At 32.6% G+C, this 25,428-nt stretch overlaps 1 protein-coding gene and 1 long non-coding RNA gene across 5 annotated transcripts in view; one reads left to right on the plus strand and one right to left on the minus strand.

Moving 5' to 3' along the window:
* Plc21C (Phospholipase C at 21C) overlaps positions 1–25,428 on the minus strand; it is a 99,416-nt gene that overhangs the window by 17,284 nt on the left and 56,704 nt on the right. For all 4 annotated transcript variants that reach the window (XM_036366757.2, XM_036366754.2, XM_036366759.2 and 1 more), the window contains exons 3-6: positions 21,438–21,584; positions 7,019–7,156; positions 677–810; positions 233–418 (exon numbers count right to left, since the gene is read on the minus strand). In XM_036366757.2, the coding sequence (XP_036222650.2) occupies positions 233–418; positions 677–810; positions 7,019–7,156; positions 21,438–21,584 (605 nt within the window). The remainder of the gene's footprint in view (positions 1–232; positions 419–676; positions 811–7,018; positions 7,157–21,437; positions 21,585–25,428) is intronic.
* LOC118681595 (uncharacterized) lies at positions 8,322–8,667 on the plus strand. Its single transcript, XR_004977312.2, has 2 exons — positions 8,322–8,401; positions 8,481–8,667. It is a non-coding gene; the product is annotated as an uncharacterized lncRNA (long non-coding RNA).

Consider the following 25,428-nt stretch of genomic DNA (forward strand, 5'->3'; position numbering starts at 1 on the left):
AAATGACCTTGTAGAGATTATTAATTGATGACCTTTCAGCTGTGAAATATTGCAATTTCTAACAACCAAATCAAAAAATTTCTTTATAAGTCGAACTCAGTATTTTTTAGTAATTTTTTAAATAAATATTAATTAGTTCTATTAAAAATTTCAATATTACTCACACCTTTGACAACCTGAGTGTGGATATGATAAAGGTTATTATAGTGTCAAACCGTTATTAAATACTTACATGCCATCGAATATCTTTTCCACTTCACTGCGTTGTGCAAGATTCTTGTACAAATTGAAAAAGTCCTCGAAATGAAACTTCGGCAAGGACAAAGTCTCAATTTTCCCCGACGGCAAGCCACTCATGTCCAATGCCTTCTCCACGCGCTTGCGATCCTCTTTGTTTTGTGCGAACATTTTCATGATGCTGCCACCAAAAGATGCACAAAGGTGAAACAATTACAATTCACGTATATATGTATGTATGTATATATATGTGTATATATATATAAATACATATATGTAAACATCATGAAAGCAATTTTGTGGAGAACAAAAGAAAAAGTAAAGTGCAAATTAAATATGCGCTTCATTTCCGATGCACTCTTGCACCACCTTCGATGAAAGTGCGGCAATAAGTAATTATTTTCAGACTTTCAATTTTACTTAAAAATCAGTTACTTACTTCTTCACTGGAATTTTGCCACTTTTGTCAACCTGCAGGCAGAGTTTGGTGTGCGCCTTCTGCAGAAACGTATTGGCCGAGCCATTCAGTCTGGCCAAACTGTAAGCCAGACGCATAATGCCATCACACCAATGCTGCAAAAGAAACAATCGAGAAAAAATAAGCTGTAGCGAAATATGAAAGGCAATAAAAAAGCCGTTACAAATTTGAATTGCAAATTCTGTCTAAAAAAAAAGACGAAGTTCATCTGAATAATAGCCAGTTGGTCGCACAATAACCTAACGGTAATGACAGCAATAAGTTTTACATAAATTAAATACCATATACGAGTATAAGGTGATGTTGTTAGAAACTTCGGCCGTTTAGTTAAGAACTACAAGTATGTATTATGAAATTTAGTGTTTTAATATAATTTTGGGCTTATTTGCGATTTATGATGAAATGTTTCACCACATTTTTTGGGGATAATCCCGGTTGCTTTGTTTTTTTCATTAAAAAAGTAGGAAACCTCGAAGTGGATCATGTAGCTTTCCAACATTTCAATCTTGGCTGGTTTATTAGCATAGACTACTGACTCGTTATACCGCCATAAAATATATAATGTAACTTAGCCGAAGTGCCTAGGATGTCCAATTATTTTTATAATTCGGTTACCAAAAGTTCGTTCCAATAAAATCAAATTACACGAGCTGTGTGACTTGCGTGCTACACATATTCTGCAGGAACCACTTAAAACTTGAAGATCATTTTGACGTTAGCAACTAAAAAATCCTGAAAAGTTTGCTTATTGCCCACTATGTTATTGAATATTCACAGAAGAGGACGTTACATATCCATATCTTCAAAGCTGGACTGGGACTAGTTCGCGTGTATACAGAAAGACAGACGGACATGGATAAATCGACTCAGGTGGGGTATTACAATCTTTGTGGCAAACTTATTATACGGATATAAAAAGTATGGATATATAATATAATATTTTCGGTACACAAGGAAGCCTGTAGAGTTTTTCCACGATATTTTAAGGTTGGTCCAGTTACTGAACATAAATGTCAAACAAATCAAATGTATTTACTTCGACAGCTAATTTGACAGTTGTCCGAATAGCAAATTCTGTACTCCTAGAATACACCATATATATGTTCATAAGTACTCAAATATGAAAAGAGAAAGCACGTACATAAATGAATGACAATAATTTTTGATTTAAAATCAAAATTTTGCTAGTGTTTAGTTATATATTTAGTATGGTATGTGATCAACAGGGCCATATTTTACAGTAAGTAAAGTGAGTTTCTTATAGTACTCATGATTTTGGGCTCAGACCTCAGCCTCTTGATGTTATTCAAAATATAAAAGAGTGCTTGCGTCGTCTACCACTTGAGCTGAAATTTAAAATAAAAAATATTTTAAAAATGTTTTTAAAGCTCTTTAAAAGAAGGGAAGAAATCTCTGTCATAATAGTATGGATAATTTAAGTCTGTATTTTTATACTCTCGCAACCTGTTGCTACAGAGTATAATAGTTTTGTTCACCTAACGGTTGTTTGTATCACCTAAAACTAATCAAGTTAGATATAGGGTTATATATATATAAATGATCAGGATGAAGAGACGAGTTGAAATCCGGGTGACTGTCTGTCCGTCCGTCCGTCTGTCCGTCCGTCTGTCCGTCCGTCCGTGCAAGCTCTAACTTGAGTAAAAATTGAGATATCTTTATGAAACTTGGTAGACATGTTTCATGGTACCGTGAGACGGTTGGTATTGCAGATGGGCGTAATCGGACCACTGCCACGCCCACAAAACGCCATTAATCAAAAACAAATAACTTGCCATAACTAAGCTCCGCAATAAGATACAAGACTGTTATTCGGTACACAGGATCACATTAGGGAGGGGCATCTGCAGTTAAATTTTTTTTTAAAAAAGTGGGCGTGGTCCCGCCTCTAATAGGTTTAATGTGCATATCTCCTAAACCGCTAATGCTATAATAACAAAATTCACTGGAAGCAAATATTTTTAGCACTTCTATTGACGGTGTGAAAATAGTTGAAATTGGGTGGCAACTCCGCCCACTCCCCATATAACGGTACTGTTAAAAACTACTAAAAGCGCGATAAATCAAGCACTAAACACGCCAGAGTCATTAAATTTTATCTCTGGGATGGTATAAGATGACTTTATAGGAACCGCGTTCAAAATTAGACAGTGGGCGTGGCACAGCCCACTTTTAGGTGAAAACCCATATCTTGAGATCTGTTTAACCGATTTCAACCAAATTCGGTGCATAACGTTCTTTTCATGTTTCTATGTCACAGTGCAAAAATGGGCGAAATCGGACTACAACCACGCCTACTTTCCATATAACACCATTTTAAATTCCATCTGATTATTTCACTTTCCACTATGCAAATCAGGCAACAATGACTGTATCGGGATAAAACTTTGCGTGAATAATGCGATTAAAGTATGCCACCTTGTGGCCAAAAATTGTCTAAATCGAACCAAAACTGTTTAAGCCCCTAAGTACTAAATATGTGGACCCCAGTGCCTATAGTTGACCTTCTACCGAAAATATCAGCCAATCCACAAAGAAATCTCAAACGAGTATACTATTTGACTTTGCGAGAGTATAAAATGTTCGGTTACATCCGAACTTAGCCCATCCTTACTTGTTCTTCAATTAATTTAATAATTTAAAGATAGTGTTTTGGCATTTTACCATAGCTTTGGATTTCAAATACGCTTCGAAGTAATTTTTTGCATTTTTAAATTTTTTGGTTCACGACAAGGACCTTTTCAAAATAATTACATAATTATTTAGTTGTATCTATGTTTACAAGTATAACTCAACATTAGAAGGGCTTGGCTTTCTTTCTATAACCCTTAGTTCTCGATGAAGTTAATTATTGTCTAGATTATTATAAATCAGATTTAGAAAGCTTTAACTGATAATTTTAATACCATAAAAAGCATACATTAATGGTGAACACAGTTATTCATGTTAACTTATACTGAATTGTCAGCAAAAAAGCTTAGGATTTCATCGCTCAATCCACCATCTTGGATCCCACTGAAAGTTATTTCAGTGATCATACAGTTTCGATATCAAAGTGAATATTTATATCATTGCCTTCATTTACATATATGCACATAGATGCAGAAGACGCTACTCTTGTTTAATATCCGGTAGGTTAGGGAACTAAATTTAACCATAACATGTATGTAGAAGGACCAACCATGTTTTTATATATTTTGTATTTAAATTAGGCTTGCCCAGATTCACGTACTCATTTTAATTCAACTTTCTTGCTAGCGAAGCAATTCAGTGTTATACACATCCCATAAAAAAAAATTTTACTCACATAACTAGCAAAATACAGCAAATTCTTAAACCTACATATGTATTGTATAATAAATAATTTGAAACATCAAAATTAAGCCTCCATTGTGTTTATAATTTAATACAATACCTCATATATATGTATGTACATGTGGCGCCGAATGTTGCAAGAATATGCTAACAATAATATTTTTGCCGTAAATAGCTGTGTAAACAACATGCTCGTTATCCACACACATATATGCATGCCCACCCATATCCGCACATTATGAATTATGAATGAGGATGATTAGTCAAGAAGGCGACCAGACGATTGGTGTCACAGCCAAGAGTAAATTTGCGCTTGACATATGACATCAGTGTTGAAGAAATTTTGAATTCAATTGAGTAAATACTTTAATGTGATTTTAACAATTCGTCCATATTTATAAAATTAATGCAAATGTACATAAATATAACTTAATTTGTTCAGAATATATTTTCAGCCAACTTATATTCACATTTTATTTTGGTGTTTTTTTTTCTTTTTTTAATATGAAAATTCAAATTGTTTCTGTAATTTTGTTACCAATGGTTAATATTTTGTTTGCTTTATTTGTTTCCATAGAATCACCATTCTGTTACTTACGTATACGCCATGTATTCTGATGAAGGTATTCCCATGCAAGGGAAAAATTGCAAATAATTAAACAAATATCTTATTTTCTGAATTGTTTCGCTGCGTATTTGGATACATACGTTGAAAAATAAATAAAAATATTACTCTAAAACTTTTCATGATTCTAAAAATTAACAAAAACAATTATTCCTATTTATTAAAATACAAAAAATTCTGAACTTAAAAAAAAACATTTTCCCTAGCGCTTATTTAACCTTTATAAGTGTCGTTTTGAGAGTGGTCTTCAAACTCATCACTTTTCTCATAAGTAACCCAGTGGAATAACTTTCAAAGTAAACAGTAGAAAAAAGTGGTGACCACGAAGGAAATTGTTAAATTATTTATTGAAACATTTTTCATTTATATTTATAAAGGATTAATGATTTAATGATATGTGCTCACAAATTTTTGCACAAATTTATTTTTAATGTTTGCATACAAATTTTTATCGAAATGTACAACGTAATCTTAATGGGTTAAGCCAGTCTAAGCTTAAAAAATCGACTTTCTTGGCGTAAAGTATATTTTAATGTCCTAAAAATCACAGCTAAATGATCGAATAATAAAATATTTCTTTGTCTAATCCGCAGTAGTGTCAAGTTTTTTAGTTCCGCCTACGAAAGCTGAAACCCTTCTGCAAAATTATATTCCGAAGACGGATCCAGTAGTAAAAGGCACACCCTCGCATTGGCAATAACAACATACTTTAACACATAGTAGTGAGTAATTAAAAGTTCTCGAAGTTTTCGAAAGTAAACGAAAAACTTTTATGCACCTATTTGACGTACCCATGTGCTCACATACATTTATACTTATATATAATATAAATACAAATATACCATAAGTGTTCTTTTCCAGCGCTTATTGCTTTATATGGTTTCAGTTTTGGCCTATACTTTAAATTTTCCAAAATACAACTATTTCCCCTAAATATAATGTCAACCCCCATGTGTTTTACCTCGATCAAAAATTGCTGACAAACCGACAGCAACCGAACATGTGACAACCTAAAACATTTAAGCAAATCGAATAAAAAGATACAATGACTTGTTTGGCCCATTGCCAAAGGACACAGTAAGCATACGGACGGCTATTTCGGACAATTTAACACATTTGTGTATGTAAAGTTGAGTATTTAAGCAACAATTTCGGCAAACTACATACGAACTTTCCGACATTTGACAATCCGCTTTCGGTCAAATGTCAAATAATGAACGACAATTGTTCCACTATTAAGCTAATGGGCTTAAGAGCGTGAAAACTTAAACAAATTATAAAGTTTTTGTGAATTTTAAAGCTAAATTATTTCTTGAATAAACATTCAAGATTTAAATTGAAAGTTTACCTGGCATTTTGGAAGCTTGATAAGAATTCTCCTTTGTGAGAATTATTAAAAGAGCTATAAAAAAAATAAGAACATAATCTCTCCGCTTCGAATGTTTCAACTGTTGTATTAATCTACGCAACGAGGCGAAAAAATTATGCTGAAGATCTTGGTTTCCAATTTAATTGTGTCAATAAACCTACTAGCAATCATAGTACTGTGCTTAGGAACATTGGAAAAAATAGGAAATTACTCTTTAATGCGTTATTATAGAAAACACTTGTTTATTTTATAGTAAGACGATATCATTGGCTTAATCCTAAATCGGACTACACCTTATGTGCCACACTTTATCTGATGTTGAACTGAGATAGCTGTAGACATTTCTGTGTTCACCTAATAAAATGCGACTCGTCTCATAGATTAAAAAATAAATTAGCACTCATAGATCTTTTAGATGCTTGACCGCATTTCTCCTCCAAATTGGGGTGTGCATTTTGGTTTGATCCGATCAATAAAGGAACCTAAGCGTATTAAACCGACTCAAATAGATATTAATAAAAAGCTTTCATTCACAGATATTCTTTTGGAGGTTAGTTGCCTGACGGTAGGCAACGTCTAAAAGAAAAGCTTCGAAAAAGTATTGACCCTATTCCTCTAACTACTATATCAAATGATTTCTCAACTGAGCTAATAAGTTTGTTTTCACAATTAAAACTGTTCGAAAAAAAAAAATTAAATGTATGGAGTGTGGAGTTCACATGTCGGATCGGGCTAAAAGTAATAATTTTACGAGATTGAATTCACGATAGGGAACCACAGCACTCAATTTAACAATTAATTAAGATTATTCAGTGAATTATTTGCACTTTTACCGACTACACTATTTACATTATTTCATCTTATATCAACTAATCAACATACGAGTTAATTAAAGTTGAGCTGAATAAATTGAGGCTTAATTCAGACTTATTTCCCTCAATTAAATGAAATAATTGAAAGTGCGAAATAAGCTTACCTGCGCAATTTCCCTTTTAGTACAGCAAAAATTCACGAATGTTACATTAACGAAATCACAACCATGACAAATGGTCACAGTTTTCTCCTCCAATGTGTCCTGTGACCCAAGCGTAACAATTTGACGTAGTTTAGAATCCTGAAAATAAGAAGAAAGTTAATTATTTAATATGATTTTTGTCAAGATTTCAACACATGGACAAGTGCAGGCGGATATCAATAGAATCTAATTGAAATGTTTCGTTCAATGAAGAGTACTTAATTGTTTTCCATTATTATCAAAAAAATTTTAACTTTTCTTGAAAATTGTTTGCCACGTATTCAAAAGTTAATTTTTAGGTCACCTTAAGTTTATAAGATCATTATTACCCCTATTGCATTTTTCAACTTCACTCAGTGGAAATGAAGTTGACGAAACTCAACTTCAGATGAACACAACACTTTTTTGGTATTACGAACTTCAACTATTTTCAGTCGAAGTTTTATTGGTGTTGCCAATCTAAAAAGTAAAGATTTGACAGTTTTTTTTTTAACCATTTTGCATTAGCTATTAATATTTTTCCTAAATAAAAACAATAATGTTCAACTACAACTTTTGATACTCTACTCAGCCACACTGGTACAAAGTTGAAAACGGTAATACCACAAAAAAGTTGAAGTTTGACATCACTTCAAACGAATTTTTTTGACGGTTTGAATTGATGACCCTAATACCAAATTTCAAAACTGCAACTAAAATTCGGTTAGGTTAAAAGCTGTAATAGCGGTCTACATATTTTTTTCAAAATCTGTACTATTGATTTAAATTATATAACAACACGTCTCACCACACTGCTAGTTGAGTAATTAAGAGAATGAGTCGGCGATTCAATCACTAATTGTTCTTAATTTAACGTAAACAGATTACCCAACTAGTTCGAAAAAAATTAATTAATTGCGCAATTAGGATTTTATTTATAATAAATCCTGTAAAATAGGTAGTAATAGTGTTCCATGAGAGGAAAAGGAAATATCTATAGTATTAGCAGAAAATCAAAATAATTTTTTTTTTTTTAATTAAAATATTTTCTTAGCGTAATTTACACTGCAATTATTTCCTTTTCGTCCTGTTTTTTCTCTTTACGAAGCCTGATTAGAATCTAAGCTAGCATTCGAAAAGTCGACTCAATTTGTTGTCATTCTTATTCACAACCAAAATCGAAAACAAGTTTTCAAATACAAGTTCTATAAATTAAATTGTGTACGTTTGAACATCAAATACGACGACTCAAAGTTTTAATTGTCTCAACTAATTGAACTGTTTGTACATGACATATCTATTTGAAAAGCTACGAAGAATATTTTTAAAAGGAATATTTATACATATTAATATATACAAGCATATGTATGTATATTTATATCAGTTAATATCTTAATGCTTACATCGAAGCACCGAAGAAAAGTAAAGCAAACATTATTTATAGGTCAAGGTTATATTTTCAAGGACAGCATGGCTTAATTTATTGCCCTCAAGCAGAAAACAGTCAACAGTGAAATTAGAGATGAAAATTGAAGTATGTGATTATAAATATTTTATTTTAGAAAAATCTGTGCACGACATGAATCGGCACCAACTAATACTAGCGAGTTGGTGCTATCGATCAATAGAAATTGTGTGTGTTTTTTTATTTCCTATTTCATTTGATATCCGTCATATCGTTTATTAAATGCTGAATGCTGGCCCGAGCATCCTTGGCCCTTTCAAAACCACTCACAATCAGCAGAACATTATACCAACAGTGTGTGGTGTTTGTTGTTATTTGTTGTCACAGAGATTAAAAGAGTTGCGCTTAACCACAATTACGTCGTTCTTCCTCAATCGCAGGTCTCGTTGCATGGTGTTCGCATTGTTCCTGTGGTGTGCAACAAATCGCATGCATGTATTCGTTTTTTTATGGATATGTGTGTATGTATATACTCTTTATGCTGCTATATTCCGCATATCGACTGATATACTTTCTCTATATAATTTGCAACAAAAGCGTGCCATCTCATGGCTTATGCCGTCCAGCATTTCCGTAGAATCGATTGTTATTGCTTAGTATGAAGAAATGACCATATAATATATTATAAATATACCGCTTTGCCACATTATACTCTGACCAGAAAAAGAGCAAAATCAGGTCATAACTACGACCATCTTCCTATATTGGTATTGGTTAAAATTATTAAAGTTCTCTTAAGGATAACGCCTCTCAAGAATTTTATAATGAGGTAGTGTTTTATATGGCTAAACTTAGAAGCATTAATAAAACCTAATGTTAGAAGAAATTTAAAATCTCCCGCACTTAATCTATTTTAATTTTGTTACTTAACAGTCATATGATGCCTTCGGGTAGAGTTTGTCGGTATCGGTATACAATCACGCCACCATTTTTTGCCTAACGTTGAATTAAGCACCAATTAAGTAATCGCAAAATAGATTAGCGCATATAATATCTTTGACAGGTGACAACTAAAATAATCGTATTTTGAGATCGGTATGCATTTTCACCGAGTATCACACTCAGAATATAATAATCTTAGTCCATCAAGTTGACTTTACGCCATAAACATCGTTCAGTACGCAAGGCACTTCAATAAAACCAGGAATTAAAGCGAGAATATTTTATTTGGATTATATACAAAATATAGACATTGAGTCTTCATATACCCAATATAAGAATCTCCCTTTCGCCTAACTTCATACCATATCTTTAAGGTACGAATATTTGGCCTGCTATGGTGTGAATCTTTATTAAAAAGGAACGAAATCGATTTATATTTTCCTCTAGCCAAAATGTAGCGAATTGAATGAGTTTCATACCTCTTACCCAAAATTAGAACTGAGTAGCTTAAACTAACTTATTTTGCAGTATATTTAATAATATCAACTCTTTGCAGCTATTAATGCAGAGACCATTACGAAAGCAAATGTCGATATTACAAGAAAAGTTGTAACCACATTTATAAATTTATTAGTGACGCCTCGTCTTTTGTTCAGTTTTGTTGCAGCCATAGCTGTAATATAGCGTTTAAAGTTATTACGCCTATTCAATCGTTTATGCCTACTTATTAACAAATTCATAGCCAATCAAATATAATATAAAGTAATGTTTTAGAAAGCAATACTTGATATAAGTATACACTATACAATGTGTGGGTGTATCTGCTGTTACAAATTTAATGACTTGTCAGCACTGGCAACCTCAGCAAAAGTGGTGTATTGCCGCATCAGCAGATATGCTCATTTCCGATTGTTGGTTTTTGTAGCTGACATTGATGATAGTTAAAATTTGAGTGCCCTTTGTATTCGTAATAGAGTCGGAAGAATATAAACCCTTCAGCTAATAGCAGGCATATCTCTAAGTAAGTCAGTTTCATTCGTTGGTTAAGAGTTTTTAGCTAATTATAATTAATAATAGTAATCAATTAAGGGACTAACTGACTAAGCTAGATAAGAAAAGCTTACTCGCTCATAAAACAGATACCTAAGGAAAGAAGTATTTTCTTTGACCAAGAAGAAGATTTTTCTTCTTAAACTTGTCTTAAACCTAAAACACTAGAAAAATTTATTATTATGACGAAATTAGAGAAAATGACGGCTTAACATAAATAAGTCGTTTTTGAAAAAATTGTCTTACTTCGAAGTGGCTTAAAAAATGGAAGTTATTATTAAACATTTTATTTCTTCTATGAACACCTGAAAATATATCTAAGAAGGTCGTGAGAAAATGGCAAGTCCTTTGGTCCAGCCCTTTTGGCTTACGATTTAACTAAAATTGGAAAATTCTTAAAACTGTGCTTATATCTCCGAAACCATTTGCCGGTTCAATGTCAAATTTTCGGATACTATTTTCATGTACATTCGATATACATATGGTATATGCAAAAAACTCGATTTCTTGAAATTTAAAAGCAGATATAACCTCTTAAGCCAACTCAAAACGAATTTAACACTAAATTCTAACTACTAAACTCAATTTATTATTTTAGTAAAAATTATTTGCAGAAGCAGTATGAATTTGCTTAAAATCTTTAGTCAGTTGCTACAAAACTAGTTTTAATTAGAAATGGTTTTTTTCACATATTGTAATATTTCAACTATTAATTTAATTTAATTTAATTGAAAAATGTGGCAACATTTTTTACTAAAAACCTTCTTTTTGCCATACGTAGTAATACTTTATTTATTTTAAACTCTTATTGAAGAAGATGGGATCACTATAGCATATAGCTGCCAAACAATTTGAACGATCGGAAGCAAGTTCTTGTAAGGAACCTTTGTATTTGTGAAGGGCGTAATAGCTTCGGTGCAACCGAAGTTAACGTTTTTTCTTGTTTTAAATCAAATCAGCATATTCTATACAGGGCACGGGAGAGCATTTCTTCTATCATAGAGTTTCGTTGCAGTTGTCGAATTTTCTACCGCACCTTAATAAATTCCATTAAAAAATATAATATTTAGGTATCAAGATTTGAATGTAATCTTACTCCCTTTCAGCTCGTCTGCAACATAGCAGTTTTGCGTTTTCGCTACTCATTCCAAAAATCATTTTGTTAACTACTTCCGTTTCCTGATTTGGCAGGCAACAATTTTTTTGATGATCCGGCACTTTTCGTTCATCCGACACGAACAGCACACATACACACACACACGAAACTTGTATTTGCATACGAAGGTAGGTGCGCGCAATTTCGGTAAGTAATTGCTGCGTTTATTACTTGCTACAAATTAGAAAATTGAGTGCGGGTACTCGTGTGTTTTATACGAATGGAAGTGGCACATGCATACATGCCAGTATGCAAGTAGATAGGTATGTTCGCGTGTAAATGGTATGTAGGGCTTGCGCGAAACATTCGCTGTGCAGTTTTACTGGTAACATGCCGCCACTCGATGATTCGATTTGTTGCCTCCTAATTGGTTTGGTATGCTTCGTGGCCTAAATTGATTTATTGCTACTAAGCATGCGAATACAAAGATTATTTGTAACGGTATAGGGGTTTCTAATTTTCATCTAATTTCAGAAGGAGCATATTTTGAAGACGATAAAATAAATATTGATGAAGATTAAAATTTTTTCGTTTTATTTACAATTTCCGGTAACTTTCTGGTCTTAATGTATATATAACTTTTCCTAAAAGATTTTAATTTCTATTAAAGGCAGTACGTATTCCTTAGGGTATTCATTGTTTTTCAAGTTGATTTTTCTTTTACAGACGGCGCCTAAAGGTTAATGTTTGCTAAAAAAAAACATTCAACAGAAAAAAGCTCTTTATTTTCAATTTGAACCGTGTCTAAACCTTTTCACTTTTCTTATATTTTTATATGGGGGTTTTTAATCTTATTTTCAAAGTAAATAAATTTATAACTTCAAAAAAAAATTATATTTTAATACAAATTTTTCCGCTCTACATAAAATTATTTCTTATCATCATATGAACTGTATTCATATAGTACACCATGTCGTATGAGCAACACAGAATGTATAAATTACTTTGTATGAACGGTCAGGTCAATTGGTGGCTTTTGTGAAAAAATCATTCAGAATTTTTCGGAGAATTTAAAGTTTTGTACTAGAATATCACTTTTTTAAAGTTAAGATTATATTTATCTAAAAATCACATGTTACATACAGAGAAATACTTTAAAAAAACTGAAAATTCTTGGGGCGTTTGCAAAAGAATAATATACTTGGGTCACAACGAACACACTAGTATTTATATACTAAAATGTACAGCGCTGCTTGAATACTTAGAAAAACGCATATAAATTCATGGCTGTCGTGAGGTACCTATATAGATAAGATACCTACTATAAATAGCTTGTCTTAGCTGTAAAAAGCGTTGATCAATGACGTTTTTAAAAGCACCTTTCGTGTTTTTATATACCATATATTTTGCAGCGAAGTACGATGGGTTAAGGTTATAGATATTATATTTACGCATTTTTAACTAAAGTGTAAAAGTTCAGTTTGCTCTTTTCCAAATCATATTTATTTTATTTATATTAAATTTCATGCTCTTAAAATTTCAATAGAATAAGTATATATGTGAATATATATTACCATGTATGACTTAATTACTTATTTGCGCACACATTAAAATGCAGTTAAATAGGCATCCTCAATTTAAACTTAAATGCAATTTAATTAGGTGTAAACCGCCCCATTATGTACAAAAAATAAATAAATTTCCGTATACACATATAGCTTACAGGTCTTTTCAATAACTGAATTGAAAATCATGAAAGTTGCTTATTTAAGGAGAAAATTCTGTGGAATTTTATAATAAAAATTGCTTCTTTTCATCTCTACACGCTCACATTTCTTTAATCAATTTTCATCAGAAATTGTGAATGTGTGGGTTGTTCTTGTAAAAATAAGCTTGTAGAAAGTTCAATTAGTTATAGTCATCCTCTGAAAAAGTATCCAGTTTTAATATTTCGGAAGGCAAAACAGAGTCCACTGCACTTGTTCATGTGAGCATATGCGTGTTTTGTCCTTGAGTGCCAGTAATGGTTATGCAATTTTATTGAACATGACCTTAAAATTGCTTCCTTTGCGAAATTGCACTAGCGAACAGTGGTTTGATTTATAGCTTTCTTGCAGGTTATGGTGTGGCAATTCGAGTTATATTACATATGTGCTTCTCAGTAACTTGGAACGCAATATGGTGTATGCACCATATATTTTAAAAGCTTCATTGCAACGAAAAGAGCTAGAGTTGCACTAATTAGTTATTCAAGTGAAATGGGAACGCACACAAATTTGATATTATATTTAATTTGCACTAAGATATTTATTTTGAAAATTTTTTGCGATAGTTGCCACATCTCAAAAAAATTAAACTAAAAATTGTGTAAGTAATGTCTGATATCTTATCTTACGAAAAATTGTATGGCAATAAATTTTGAAATTTTTTCTGCATGAGTTGCCAGCAATAAACAATTTACTCTGTTTTAAATTGGGGATCAAATGGTAAGCGCCTTACAATACTATTGCGGCAAGTGTTCCAATTCAAAGACAGTTATTCCAAATTATTTTAATGTATATGGCCGAAGGAGTAGTTTTTGGCTAAATTGAGTAATTTTTTAAAATAGAGTTGCCACCTATAAAAAATTTTAAATTTTAAAATACTTGGTTCAAGCATAAGGCATCTAAGAAAACCTTCCGTCAAGTTGTTGCGGCTTCGAGTACATATTATAACTAGGAGTATTTGTTTGGCGTATTCTAGAGTTGCCAACCTCGAAAAAGTAAACCAAAACAAAGTTAGGATAAAAAATATTTCAGAATGTGCCTTAAAACCGTATATAAATGTACAGTCATCTTTAATTTATTTATACTTGGTTAATTAAAGAGAAACCGATTTAATTTGCTTTACTTGCGCTGTTCCGTTGAAGCCCAATACAACCATAATGCGAAGAAAGCACAGCAAAAGAGATGGCTTCTTTTGCAGTACACAAAGACAACTTTTATTCTTGCACAGATAACAACTGTCAGATATATACAGTCACAGTAGTATCACGAACACAAAAAAAAACAATATTTCGATTTTATTATGTCACACATTTAGCTGCAGCGAAACAACAGCACTCAGAAAACTTTCACAGTTCATTAATTTTCGATGCTGTGCCATTTCTGTGCTCATACAGTTTTTACGCATCACTTTCGTCATGGCGTACTGTTTTGAATTCGCATGTTTCCGTTTCCGGGCAGAGAGTGTTATTTGTTTTACTTGAATATTATTTTTACGAATTTGCAAACACGCTTTTTAGATCTTATCGATACTCTATGTTTGTGTATGAAAATATAAATTTATCTATTTTTCGTATCAATTTCATTTTAGTAGTGCTTTTACTCTCTGCTTTCGAATTATTCCGATATAATAAATTTATACGAATATTACTTAGAGAAAATTGCTGAACATTAAGATTGTACATTAAATGCACTTAACTGTCTTTTTGAATGCAAAAGTCAAAACTACGAAAAGGTCACAATATGTAGAAGCTGCTTTAATGGATATAGATAGAACTAGTTTGAGTAGAAATAAAGATCGTTAGAAGGCTCACAAAGTGTGAAATTTCGAAAATATAATTTTTTTGTACACAGTATATAGCTTTGAAAATAAATACTGAATTTTTAAATAAATATTTCAAATATTTCTTGAGTGACAGACGTCGAAAGTATAGCAATTTAGCTCAATCAGTTTAATCAATTTTTCTTTGAACGCGTTTTGTTAGGAGTGGCTCAAAAAAGCTTTTTGTGCTTTAAATTATTAGGTGAAAGCCTACTGCTTACCCTGGCTTCGAATCGATCAGAATGACTCTAGTTCCTATTGATCTTAGACTTACTATGATCTCAATCTGATAATATATTTTTTTTATAACTAAACTAACCACATTACCTCGCGCACGCTTAGAAATTGAATTGATTTTGAAGCTCTGACTATTTTAAACCATTTTAACACTTCTTTATGCAGACATGTATATTAAACTTTTCCTCTTCTCACTCAATAATAGCATTACTTATATAGTATCTGCCACTGATAGATATTTGTTTTAAGGTACAACCGGGCGTATGATAAACATATTGCAATTCTTTGTAGGCAACCCACGCTAAACAACTTTATATATAGCTTCGACGCCCACATCATTTTATAAAAAACACTGTAAATGACACTTGCCTTTATAAACAACAACAACCATGGAATTTCATACAAATATATAAATATATTCTTTCACCGTAAATATTCTTTTACGCATCAACTTTCTGCTAAGAATTTATCTCATTTACTTAACTACAAAACTAGCTCAATTGCAAATAATGTTGCAAAGCTTGCAACACAGAAACGATAGAAACAACAACATGCAAAGTCATGCAAGTAGCAATGCGGAATGCGCTTTTTCCTTTTGCTCCTCGAGGCAGCATTGCCGTTGAAATGCTTAGTAGGTGGCATCTTAAGAGCGTAAAGTATGCATTTCATATAAATATATACATACAAACGGCTTTGGCGCATATATATGTGTATACTGCGGTGTATGTAAAATGTTGGGTATGCCACTGACATGCAGCTGGCACCAAGGGTAGCAGATCCCTGCAGCAACAGATGATGCCCCAGATAAGGTTAATTATTCAGAGCTGGCAACTAACAAAGAAAGTGCTTTTGAGTGTGTGGCAACATGACACACATAAATACATATAATATATAAATATGGGTGTATATATTGTGGTTTGTATACTTGCAAGAGTCAGGCAGCTCATCCTTAGCAATTTGCATACTCGACAAGAGGGTTTATTTGCAACAATGCTGCAATTTCCCGGTCAGTTAAAACAGTGTTGACCCAGGTTACGACATTTATTGAAAATATCCGTTTTTTTTTAGTTTTTTTAATATTTTTCTGCTGTAGAAAATAAATTTTATGTTGTATTTATTTTGAAAAATAATACATTTTTTGACTAGCACCTTTTAAGGCATTTTAAAGTGTTTTGTGAGTACAACAAAAACAGCAACGGATTACTGAAACATTTTATGCTTTTGAAAGCAAACTCTCGGTAATATTTAGTAAAATATACAGATCCATAAAAAATAATTAAAAAAAAAAGAAAAAATCATACATTCTTGTTTACAGACGAACATACAAAATAAATCTTTTTGTTAAAATACAAAGTATAAGCAAAATTGCACATACTTCTATATAACCACATCTGACAGCATATATTAACATACATATGTATGTGACAATCGAGGCGAGTAACGAGCTACCACGGAATAGTAGCTACCACAACAATGCGTACAAAAGCAACATTGAAAATTACATACGCTCTTTTGTGCTACTTATTTATATGCATTATCTGCACTTACAAGTAGAGGCTCATACATTCATAACTGCACGTGTGCGTATGTATGAAGAGTGCATACTATTCATGGCTAAATGCTAGTGGCTGCAACTGCGAAATGGCGTGATTGTGGATGCTCTTACATATTATACATAGAACACATTCATATATGCAATATGCACAAGAATGCATTAGGGGCGTTCTTAAAGAAAATAAAATTTATTTTTATTTTTTAAAGTTTTAAAATATCATTATAACTTTATTAAAAACATCTGTAATTTATTATGTTTGTTAATCAAATCATTTCTTCAATAGTACTCAAAAATAAAAAATGTTTTTATAAAGCTAAATGGTTCTACAGTAATTTAAGTTTTCATTTCCGCTGTCTAATTCTTCTTATTATAAATTCACCATCACCAAAGTGTTATTTTCCAAATTTCTAAAGAAAACAGTGAACTGAATTATTAAAGTAAATGAATCCAGGAGAACAATTTTGTATCCAAATAAATCCCTTGACTATCAGTTGATAAAAGACGTTTTAATCCAAGCTCAAGTGTTTCGGCATTCAAAAGAGACATAAGGTAGCATTATCTTGCTAGCGCCAAACAGCCACAAAACTAAACCTAATCTATCCTAAAATTCGGACATTAATATAATATTTTGTTTCTATCTATGCAGTTAAGTTTTAGTTATCATATGTAAGCTTTTGTTACACTTTATAAGTCCTACCCTTGCAATTTGCAATAACTTTCTATACGCCGCTTCGTGATGTTTTGAAAGCTATTAGGCAGTCATGGCAGACAGTGTGTATTCATATTAGCCTAACAATGGTTAATTTTTTAATGGATGCCTTGTAGTTATTCTACGTGCATCCGACTACATAAACATAAACATATTTATATATATATAAATATCTTGGCACAATACTTGGAGTAACATACACAAATGTGGAAACTTTTTGACGAAGTAACATATTGAACAAAGTAAAGTTTAGAACTCTTTAATTGCAATCCGCTTATGTAGCGAAATGGACGTAACGGAACTATAGACATAAACATTTTACCATAGAGGCGGCTTAGTGGAAATAACAGCTATGTAAAAATGTTTAAATCTCAGAAAAACTGGACCATCGTCAAAGACTGGAAAATATTTCAAATTGAATACCAATAATTTATCGTTTATTGGCGATATATATTATATATTTTCAGTATCATCAACTGCAGATAAATAAGTGTCGCTATTCAATCAAATATATTAGAACATCAGTCGATTATTTTTATAGCAAACTTGATGAGAGACGAAAGTGCTATGGAGAATATCTATTATGCAGAAGTGAAAATATTTTCTTGAATGGGACTATGAGCGGCAGGAAAACCTTGCAGCGTTCTCGTATTTTGAGAATGGTGATTTGGCTTGGAAGATGAACAACGTTCTGGGTGAGAAAGAAGGTCGAGAATCGGAAGCATTACTCGACGAATATTATGGCAAAATACGAAGAGCTCGCAGAATTTTCGAAAGTCACTCAAGCAGCCATTTCAAACGTTTAAAAAGACGTTGAAAGAGGAACTTGCATGTCAGAACTGCTGCTTGAACGCTACAAAGAGAAGTTCAACCTTAAACGAAAATCATCGTATGTGATATACTGGTCAACCAGCCAAATAAACGGCAAAGCCGAATATCCATGATGCCAAGGTAATGCGCTGTATTTGGTGGGATGCAAAGGGCGTGCTGTATTATAAGGTCATAAAACCAGGGAAAAACCATTAATGATAAACGCTACAGACAACATCTTAACAAATTGAAGCAAGCGATTGTCGAAAAACGCTCGGAATTTACAACTACACACGAAACAACAGTTTTCTATTCAGATAACTTGTCTCACCCGCCTTATAGCCCACGCCTTGTCCCTTTTGACTATCATTTGTTCCGGTCGATGCAGAGCGCCCTCACTGGAATACGGTGAAATCAGAACAGGGTATCAAAAACTGGCTTGATTCATGTTTGGCGGGCCAGCTGGCGGAGTTCTTTGAGGATGGAATCCAAAGATAGAAGATGTTAAGTTGTTCAAATGGAGAATACCAATGTACATGTTATTCTTAAATAAACGTTGACATATAGAAAAAAACAACTGCATAAATATACATATTTATAGATCCAATATTAGTTCTAGGTTAGGTTTAAATTTGTAGCCTATAAAACTACAATCAACTTTGGCAAAGTTGCGCTTTATCGGACGTGGCTTATTTGCAAGGGTATAAAATTGATTTGGAAGAATAACATAAATCATATACAAAGTCTATGACTTAAATATAAAGCGCAAGAAGCCAGTCTATAATACGCATACATAATAAAAATTAATTTTTGCCTTATGTGCTGTCACATAAATTAAAGATATATATACTCAATATATTAAAATGTTTATATTAAAGTGAGGTGGCTGTAGTTAACGGCAGTTGTTTTATTGTTGCTGCTACTGTCATGGCCTATGGTAAATTGAGATATTATTTTTATGGCCAAAATTACAAGCGAAATGTGCCATTTATGCGTACAACGGGCAACACAAATACAAGCCGTTATTCTGGGCTATTGCACAGTGGTTCAGATTTTATTTATACTCGAGTCGTCTAATGACATAATGTAATTAATCACTACTTATTTACAATGTGCTGCCCAAATTTTGTTTTCTTCTTTGTGTCGGTTGTTAAAATACAATTTTAATGAATTTTAGTTCATGGAATTTTAATATGTTTTTGAAATTGCTTCGTTGTTAATTTGCTATACAGAGGTGTGTGAGTGTATGGGTGTACGAAGTGGTGTGGGTGGTTCGGTCCGTGAGCAGGTTAATGTTTGTGTATATTGGTTTATGTGCAAATAGAGTTGTGCTAGTGCAACACCAGAAGTGTTCGTCCAATTAAAAGCGAATGTTGTTTACTAATGATTTATTTATAGTTAAATTGCTGCCGCCAATCAGGCATCGAATGTCTGCTATTATATCTGGTATATATACATATATACCATATATACAGATATTACACTTGCAGTACTATTTGTCAGGCTTATGGTGGTATTAACGGGAATAGCCGAATGATATTCAACAACTTTGTGATTTGTCATTGCTTTCAAATACTGAAAAGAAGGCGGATTTTTATTTGTTCTAAGAAAAGTTTTTCTAACAAAAATTTTATGATGTGAAAAATACAGAGATTTTAATTAAAATACACAATAAATAGCTATTGAAGAAAATAGCGAGAATTCGGCATTTGGAAAAACCCCTAAAAATATTGCAACATACATACATATTATTGCTTAACAAAAATGTAACTTATTTTAATATATTATTATATTCGAGAATTTAAATTTGTCTGACTGTATCGTGTAATGACTGAGAATTCTCATGTAAATTTTGATGTAAAAAATCTGAAATGAATTAAACAGATATGTTATTGATAGGGTGTTAATTTACGTCAGGAGCTTATATTTAATAAGTGCTGTTTCCGCTTGTAGTATGCTGTAGCGATAAGTTGGTTTAAAGTTATGTAACAGGGAAAAAAGAGGATGGATTATTCTCGGCAAACTTCACTTCCGTACCCTATTTCCTTTTCTTTTCATAGCCTTTTCTGCATGAAGCATGATAAAAAACTTAATATCATTAATCTGGGGTTGTTCAAATTCAGAACAAAAAGTTTTTATGTATTCTCCTAGATCCCTACAATAAAATCGGTTGAGGTATAGATTTCTCTCTTTCATACAGCCTCTACCAATAGGGATGACGTGATTTACCAGCTCATAGCGGACATGTTTATTTACGTATTTGTCAAATTTTGTTAGTGTATTCAGCAGGGTCATTTCAACACGTCATGTTTCACTTTAGTACCACGCTTGGAAATTGTCCAAGATTATTACGCAAATTCACGTTTTCCGGGGACTGTAGTACGAGCTCCTCGCGCAAAACACGATCGTCATAATGCTGCTTCTGAGCGCGTATTGAACGCATAATTGCAAAATTCTAAAATGATTATAATCTCCACGGTAGTGTACCACTTTTCCGACAAAGAAAAGCCCGTAGTGATGGAAATATTGCTGCTGTTCAGGCCAGTGTTGAGGCCAATCCGAATCAGTTGGTTCAACGTCGTTCTACATAGTGGGGTCTCCGCGATGGCAACATGAGAGTACTTATTTGATTTTTTTGATATTTGATAAGCTAAATAATTGAATGTCCGAGCTCCAACTGTATATAGGAATACTAAAAATATTTACGCCCTTTCAAGCCCCTACCCAACAACCTGTTGTTGTTATAATGCATCTAATATATAAGTAGACATTACTTATATGTATGTATTGTATACACTTTACTTCACAAATTTATGTGTCTGCCTCATTTCGTCGAGGCTTTAGCCTCAATCAATCTTGCCGATAATTGATAATTGATTGTGTCTACTACACAATCTAATTAAATGTTCGCGCCATAAGGAAAATATACCTATACATATTGTAATTAATAATATCCACATAATGCCAAGTATTCATTGTCCATAATAAAATGTCTTCATAAAATTTACTCACTTTTGGTTTTTTGGCATATGCTCCAGTTCGTGTGTCGCGTATGGTCGCTATGTCCAAAATATCCATTTCATTATTTTGATCAATCCAATATAAATAGTATCCTTTGGGATCCACTCGCATAGTGACCGGTGTGCCAAAGGCTGAATCCTGTAATTAAATGAAATCGAAAATAAATTAGTGAATACAATGTAGCACCAAAGCAGTTAAATTAATATAAATTAATGGAGTAAATATAAAGACTGAAAGCAAACAAATGTCCAGCATTGTTATTAAATACAATAAAAACGTATGTAGTATATACGATGCTTTATTGACACGGCACACTTGCTGCAGAGTACGATCCATAAAACAAATATAATTAAGAAGAAACCGTGAAGCATTCTATTAAAGATTAGATAAAAATAATAAGGTTTCTCCTTGATATCTATGTTCTGTAACGGCCCAATAGTATTACGTATATAGCTATTACATCCCTCTAGTTTTATTAAATCAGTCTTAGTCTGTTTCTTTCCCGTTTAAAACCAGTTGGGCAAAATGAAACCAGCCCATTCGTTATGAAGGAGCTAGAAGACGTTATGAACCGATTTTTTGATACCAAAAAATTTCACATATCTGAATTAATTATTATAAATTCACCTAACGGTTGTAACACCTAACTATAACTTTTGGTATAAGGTATCGCTGTGGAAAGAGGCAACTATGGGCTGAAAATATGAAAAAAGTGTGAGAGTCTCTGCAACATAATGAGCATATCTCAAAAACCTCGTAACCTTTTTCAACCAATATTGCCGAAAGGAAATCTTCTAGCACTTCTTCACGTACTTTGAATGTGGGTTAAATCGAACGATAACCACGCCCACTCCGTATATAAAGGTTATGTTGAAAATAACTAAAAGGGCGATAACTCAGTAATTAAATCCATCAGAGACGTTAAATTTTTCACCTAAGATGGTACGGGAGGGCTTTATAGGAGTCAGTAACACATTTGCAAATGGGCGCGACACCGCCCACATTTTGGTGAAATCTTATATCGCAGGACTAAAACTTTAAGCAAATAGTGCTTCCGAATCATCTCACGTATTGTAAAAAAGTCGGAATCGGACCATAGCTTTATAGCTTATTTTATACTGAAAATATCGTTAAAACTCTGAGGTACATTATTGAAATTCAGAAATAGTATTTTCCAGATAATAGAGAACCCTTTGTAATTTATAGTGTTGCATCACATGAAAGTATTTCTCACCTCTGAGCTTTTAAATTGCGAGAGTATAAAATCTTTCTTACTTGTTGAAACTGATCCTCTGTTATCGCAATTCTAATGCCTTTTAAATGTTTATAATGTAGGGGAGAAGACATGATCATTACCCAATTTTTTCAATATTAATGAAGTGCAATGCCTTTGGGAGCAGACGTATTACTTTTGCTGCATAATTATATTTATTTATTTACTATTGACTAACATTATTCCATGGCAATGGCAATGTTCCAATTCCATCCATTTGCAATGCCAAAATGATCAAGAGTGTCACCATGGTAAATTTAATGTTTACAAATTTTATTTATTGCACGGTTTTACAAACAAATAAATAACGAATAACATTTAACCATAAATAAACAAAATAAAATGATTCTAGAAATTTTGCTATTTTCTTTGTCAGTAGCCGTCACAATCAACTTTCCAGAAATAAATATTTATCGACACAGCCGAAAATTTAATGGGAATAATAATATTTATTAAAGTCTATTTTCAATGCAAAGTAAACATTTTTCATACGGTAATGTTCAAAAAACATCAGAACACCTTTTTTACAGACTCACTAATGAACAATCAGTGAAAAAAGTAAAGAGCGCAAAACGAAGAAAATTTTACTTATCTTTTTGCAAATTATTTTATTTAACAGTAAAGAACGTGGAAAAGAAATCATTTGAAGAACCTCAGCTGAATATATATAATATATATGGAACTTAATAATTATTATTTTTAGTTAAGCTCTTCTTTCTATTTTAACTGTTAAGTTAATTTACTACTTGGTTAACGATAGACTTAGAAGTACAAAGGAAAGCCTAAATGCTGTGTTTTAAGCTTTCACACAAAAAGCTCGGTGAAAGCTTTTGTAAACTATTTTTTTAGAGATAAAGTAACGAAATGTGTTAAGCGCGTGACTACCACCCGATGGGTTTTGGGTCAAAATTCTGTTTGCGAGATTTTATATTTAAAATTATTTACATTATTTTTCCAAATCTGTAAATGTCACTCCTCAAGTTGTGCTACACCTACGAGTGCGTGCATTTTTGACTTGAAAGAGTTTAACATAAATTTCTGCTGTCATTCGAACTACTTCCATCATAAATTATGCATGCGCCGATAAACTGACGCTTTTAACATTAAGTAGTTTACAACAAAGATTTGTAAATGTGGAATAATATTTACATCTGATGCATTACTTTTAAAAATGCATGAATAATTCAATTTTGAAACTTCCGCTATGTCGGGTTATTGACACATCACTCATTTATGCTACTTAGTTCTTTTTGCTTTTTCGAATATTAAATTCACAAACAACACATACCCTTTTGAGGCAATTACCTCCTTCTTCCAAAGGTTAATGACACGAGGTGCCAAAAGAGATCGCGTGAGATGATCTAGTACCACGCTACTATTCAAATTTATGTACATCGACGTGAATAACTTAGCGAAACGTTTAAGATGCCTCCTTTATGGTGCATGTAAAAATGTGGCAAACACAAAAAAGAATTGTCGAATTGTGCAGCCACCTAACCCTCCTTTGCTCTTGGCCGAAAAACACGTTTTACATTCATGCCAAAAATTAATAAATCCATTGAAGAAAATCTCTCCTTTCAACATCGAATTTTCGCACATTAATTCCAATTGGATTTTTTGCATTATTGAAAATGAAATGAACGTCGAATAATGTCTGATTTATCGTCTCAGCATGCAGACTCTGCGCTATTTGGGGCATATAAACGCATATACACACACATTCGCATACATGGCTGTGTAAATAAGACGAAGTCAACCAACGAAACGAAACGATACGGGAAAATCTTATGAAATTCCAATTAAATGCATTTGTAAATAAAGTCTGAAAATTCGCCAAAAGAAAAACGCAGCGTGTCTACGGACCCACGTATTGGTATAATATGGCGTAAAAGCAGCAAGCGAAGAAAAAATATATAATATATGTATTTAAGTGTTAAGGAAACGTATTAAAGTGTGTATATCCGCTTTCAGTTTTGATATTCAACCGTTTGTAGGCGACGGAAAACGTGTGTTACCACTTAGGTGCAGCGCACACGGAAGCTGACAAGTGAGAAAATCGAATGTTATCCAGACATCTCAAATATGGTGAAGTGGTTTAGAGAAAAACCATTTAATTTCAAAATATCGAATTAATTCGTTCTATTTAATATTATTTTTCAATTACTTGAAAATGCTTGGCAACACCCAAAACGCATATGTTGAGTGCGTTGCAACTATTCGAACAAGTATGTTTTCGAATACCCAACATTTAGATATTTGAATTTAATTAAAAATTCAAAGTGAATTCAAAAGTAGAGACGAAGCTTTTTACTTAGATCCCGGAAGCCTTGAATATAGATTTTTTTTCGAAAAAAAATAAAAAATATTAAGTAGGAACCTTTTTTTCCATTTTTCATTTCCATATGTCTACAGCAATACACCGATGGCTTAAAAATAACGGAAAAATTGTTGATGGGATATAAGGATCGAGAATTAGACTATCACTGCTCAAGCAATAGCCTGTCGAAATTTTGCTGTAAGTCGAGGTTTTGCTGTAAGTTGGTGGACAAAGATTATCTTAGAGTCTAACATAAGAAACAACTTCACTACCTATTACTTTAGTGAGAGCCTCAGCTCTACAGATAATATCAGTTTACGAGATAAAAACTATGCCTGGGTTGCATGAAAGGGTTACCCAACACATCAACAAAGAGTCGCCATTTTCTTTTA

Source organism: Bactrocera oleae, chromosome 3, assembly GCF_042242935.1.
Source record: "Bactrocera oleae isolate idBacOlea1 chromosome 3, idBacOlea1, whole genome shotgun sequence".
NCBI lineage: Eukaryota > Metazoa > Arthropoda > Insecta > Diptera > Tephritidae > Bactrocera > Bactrocera oleae.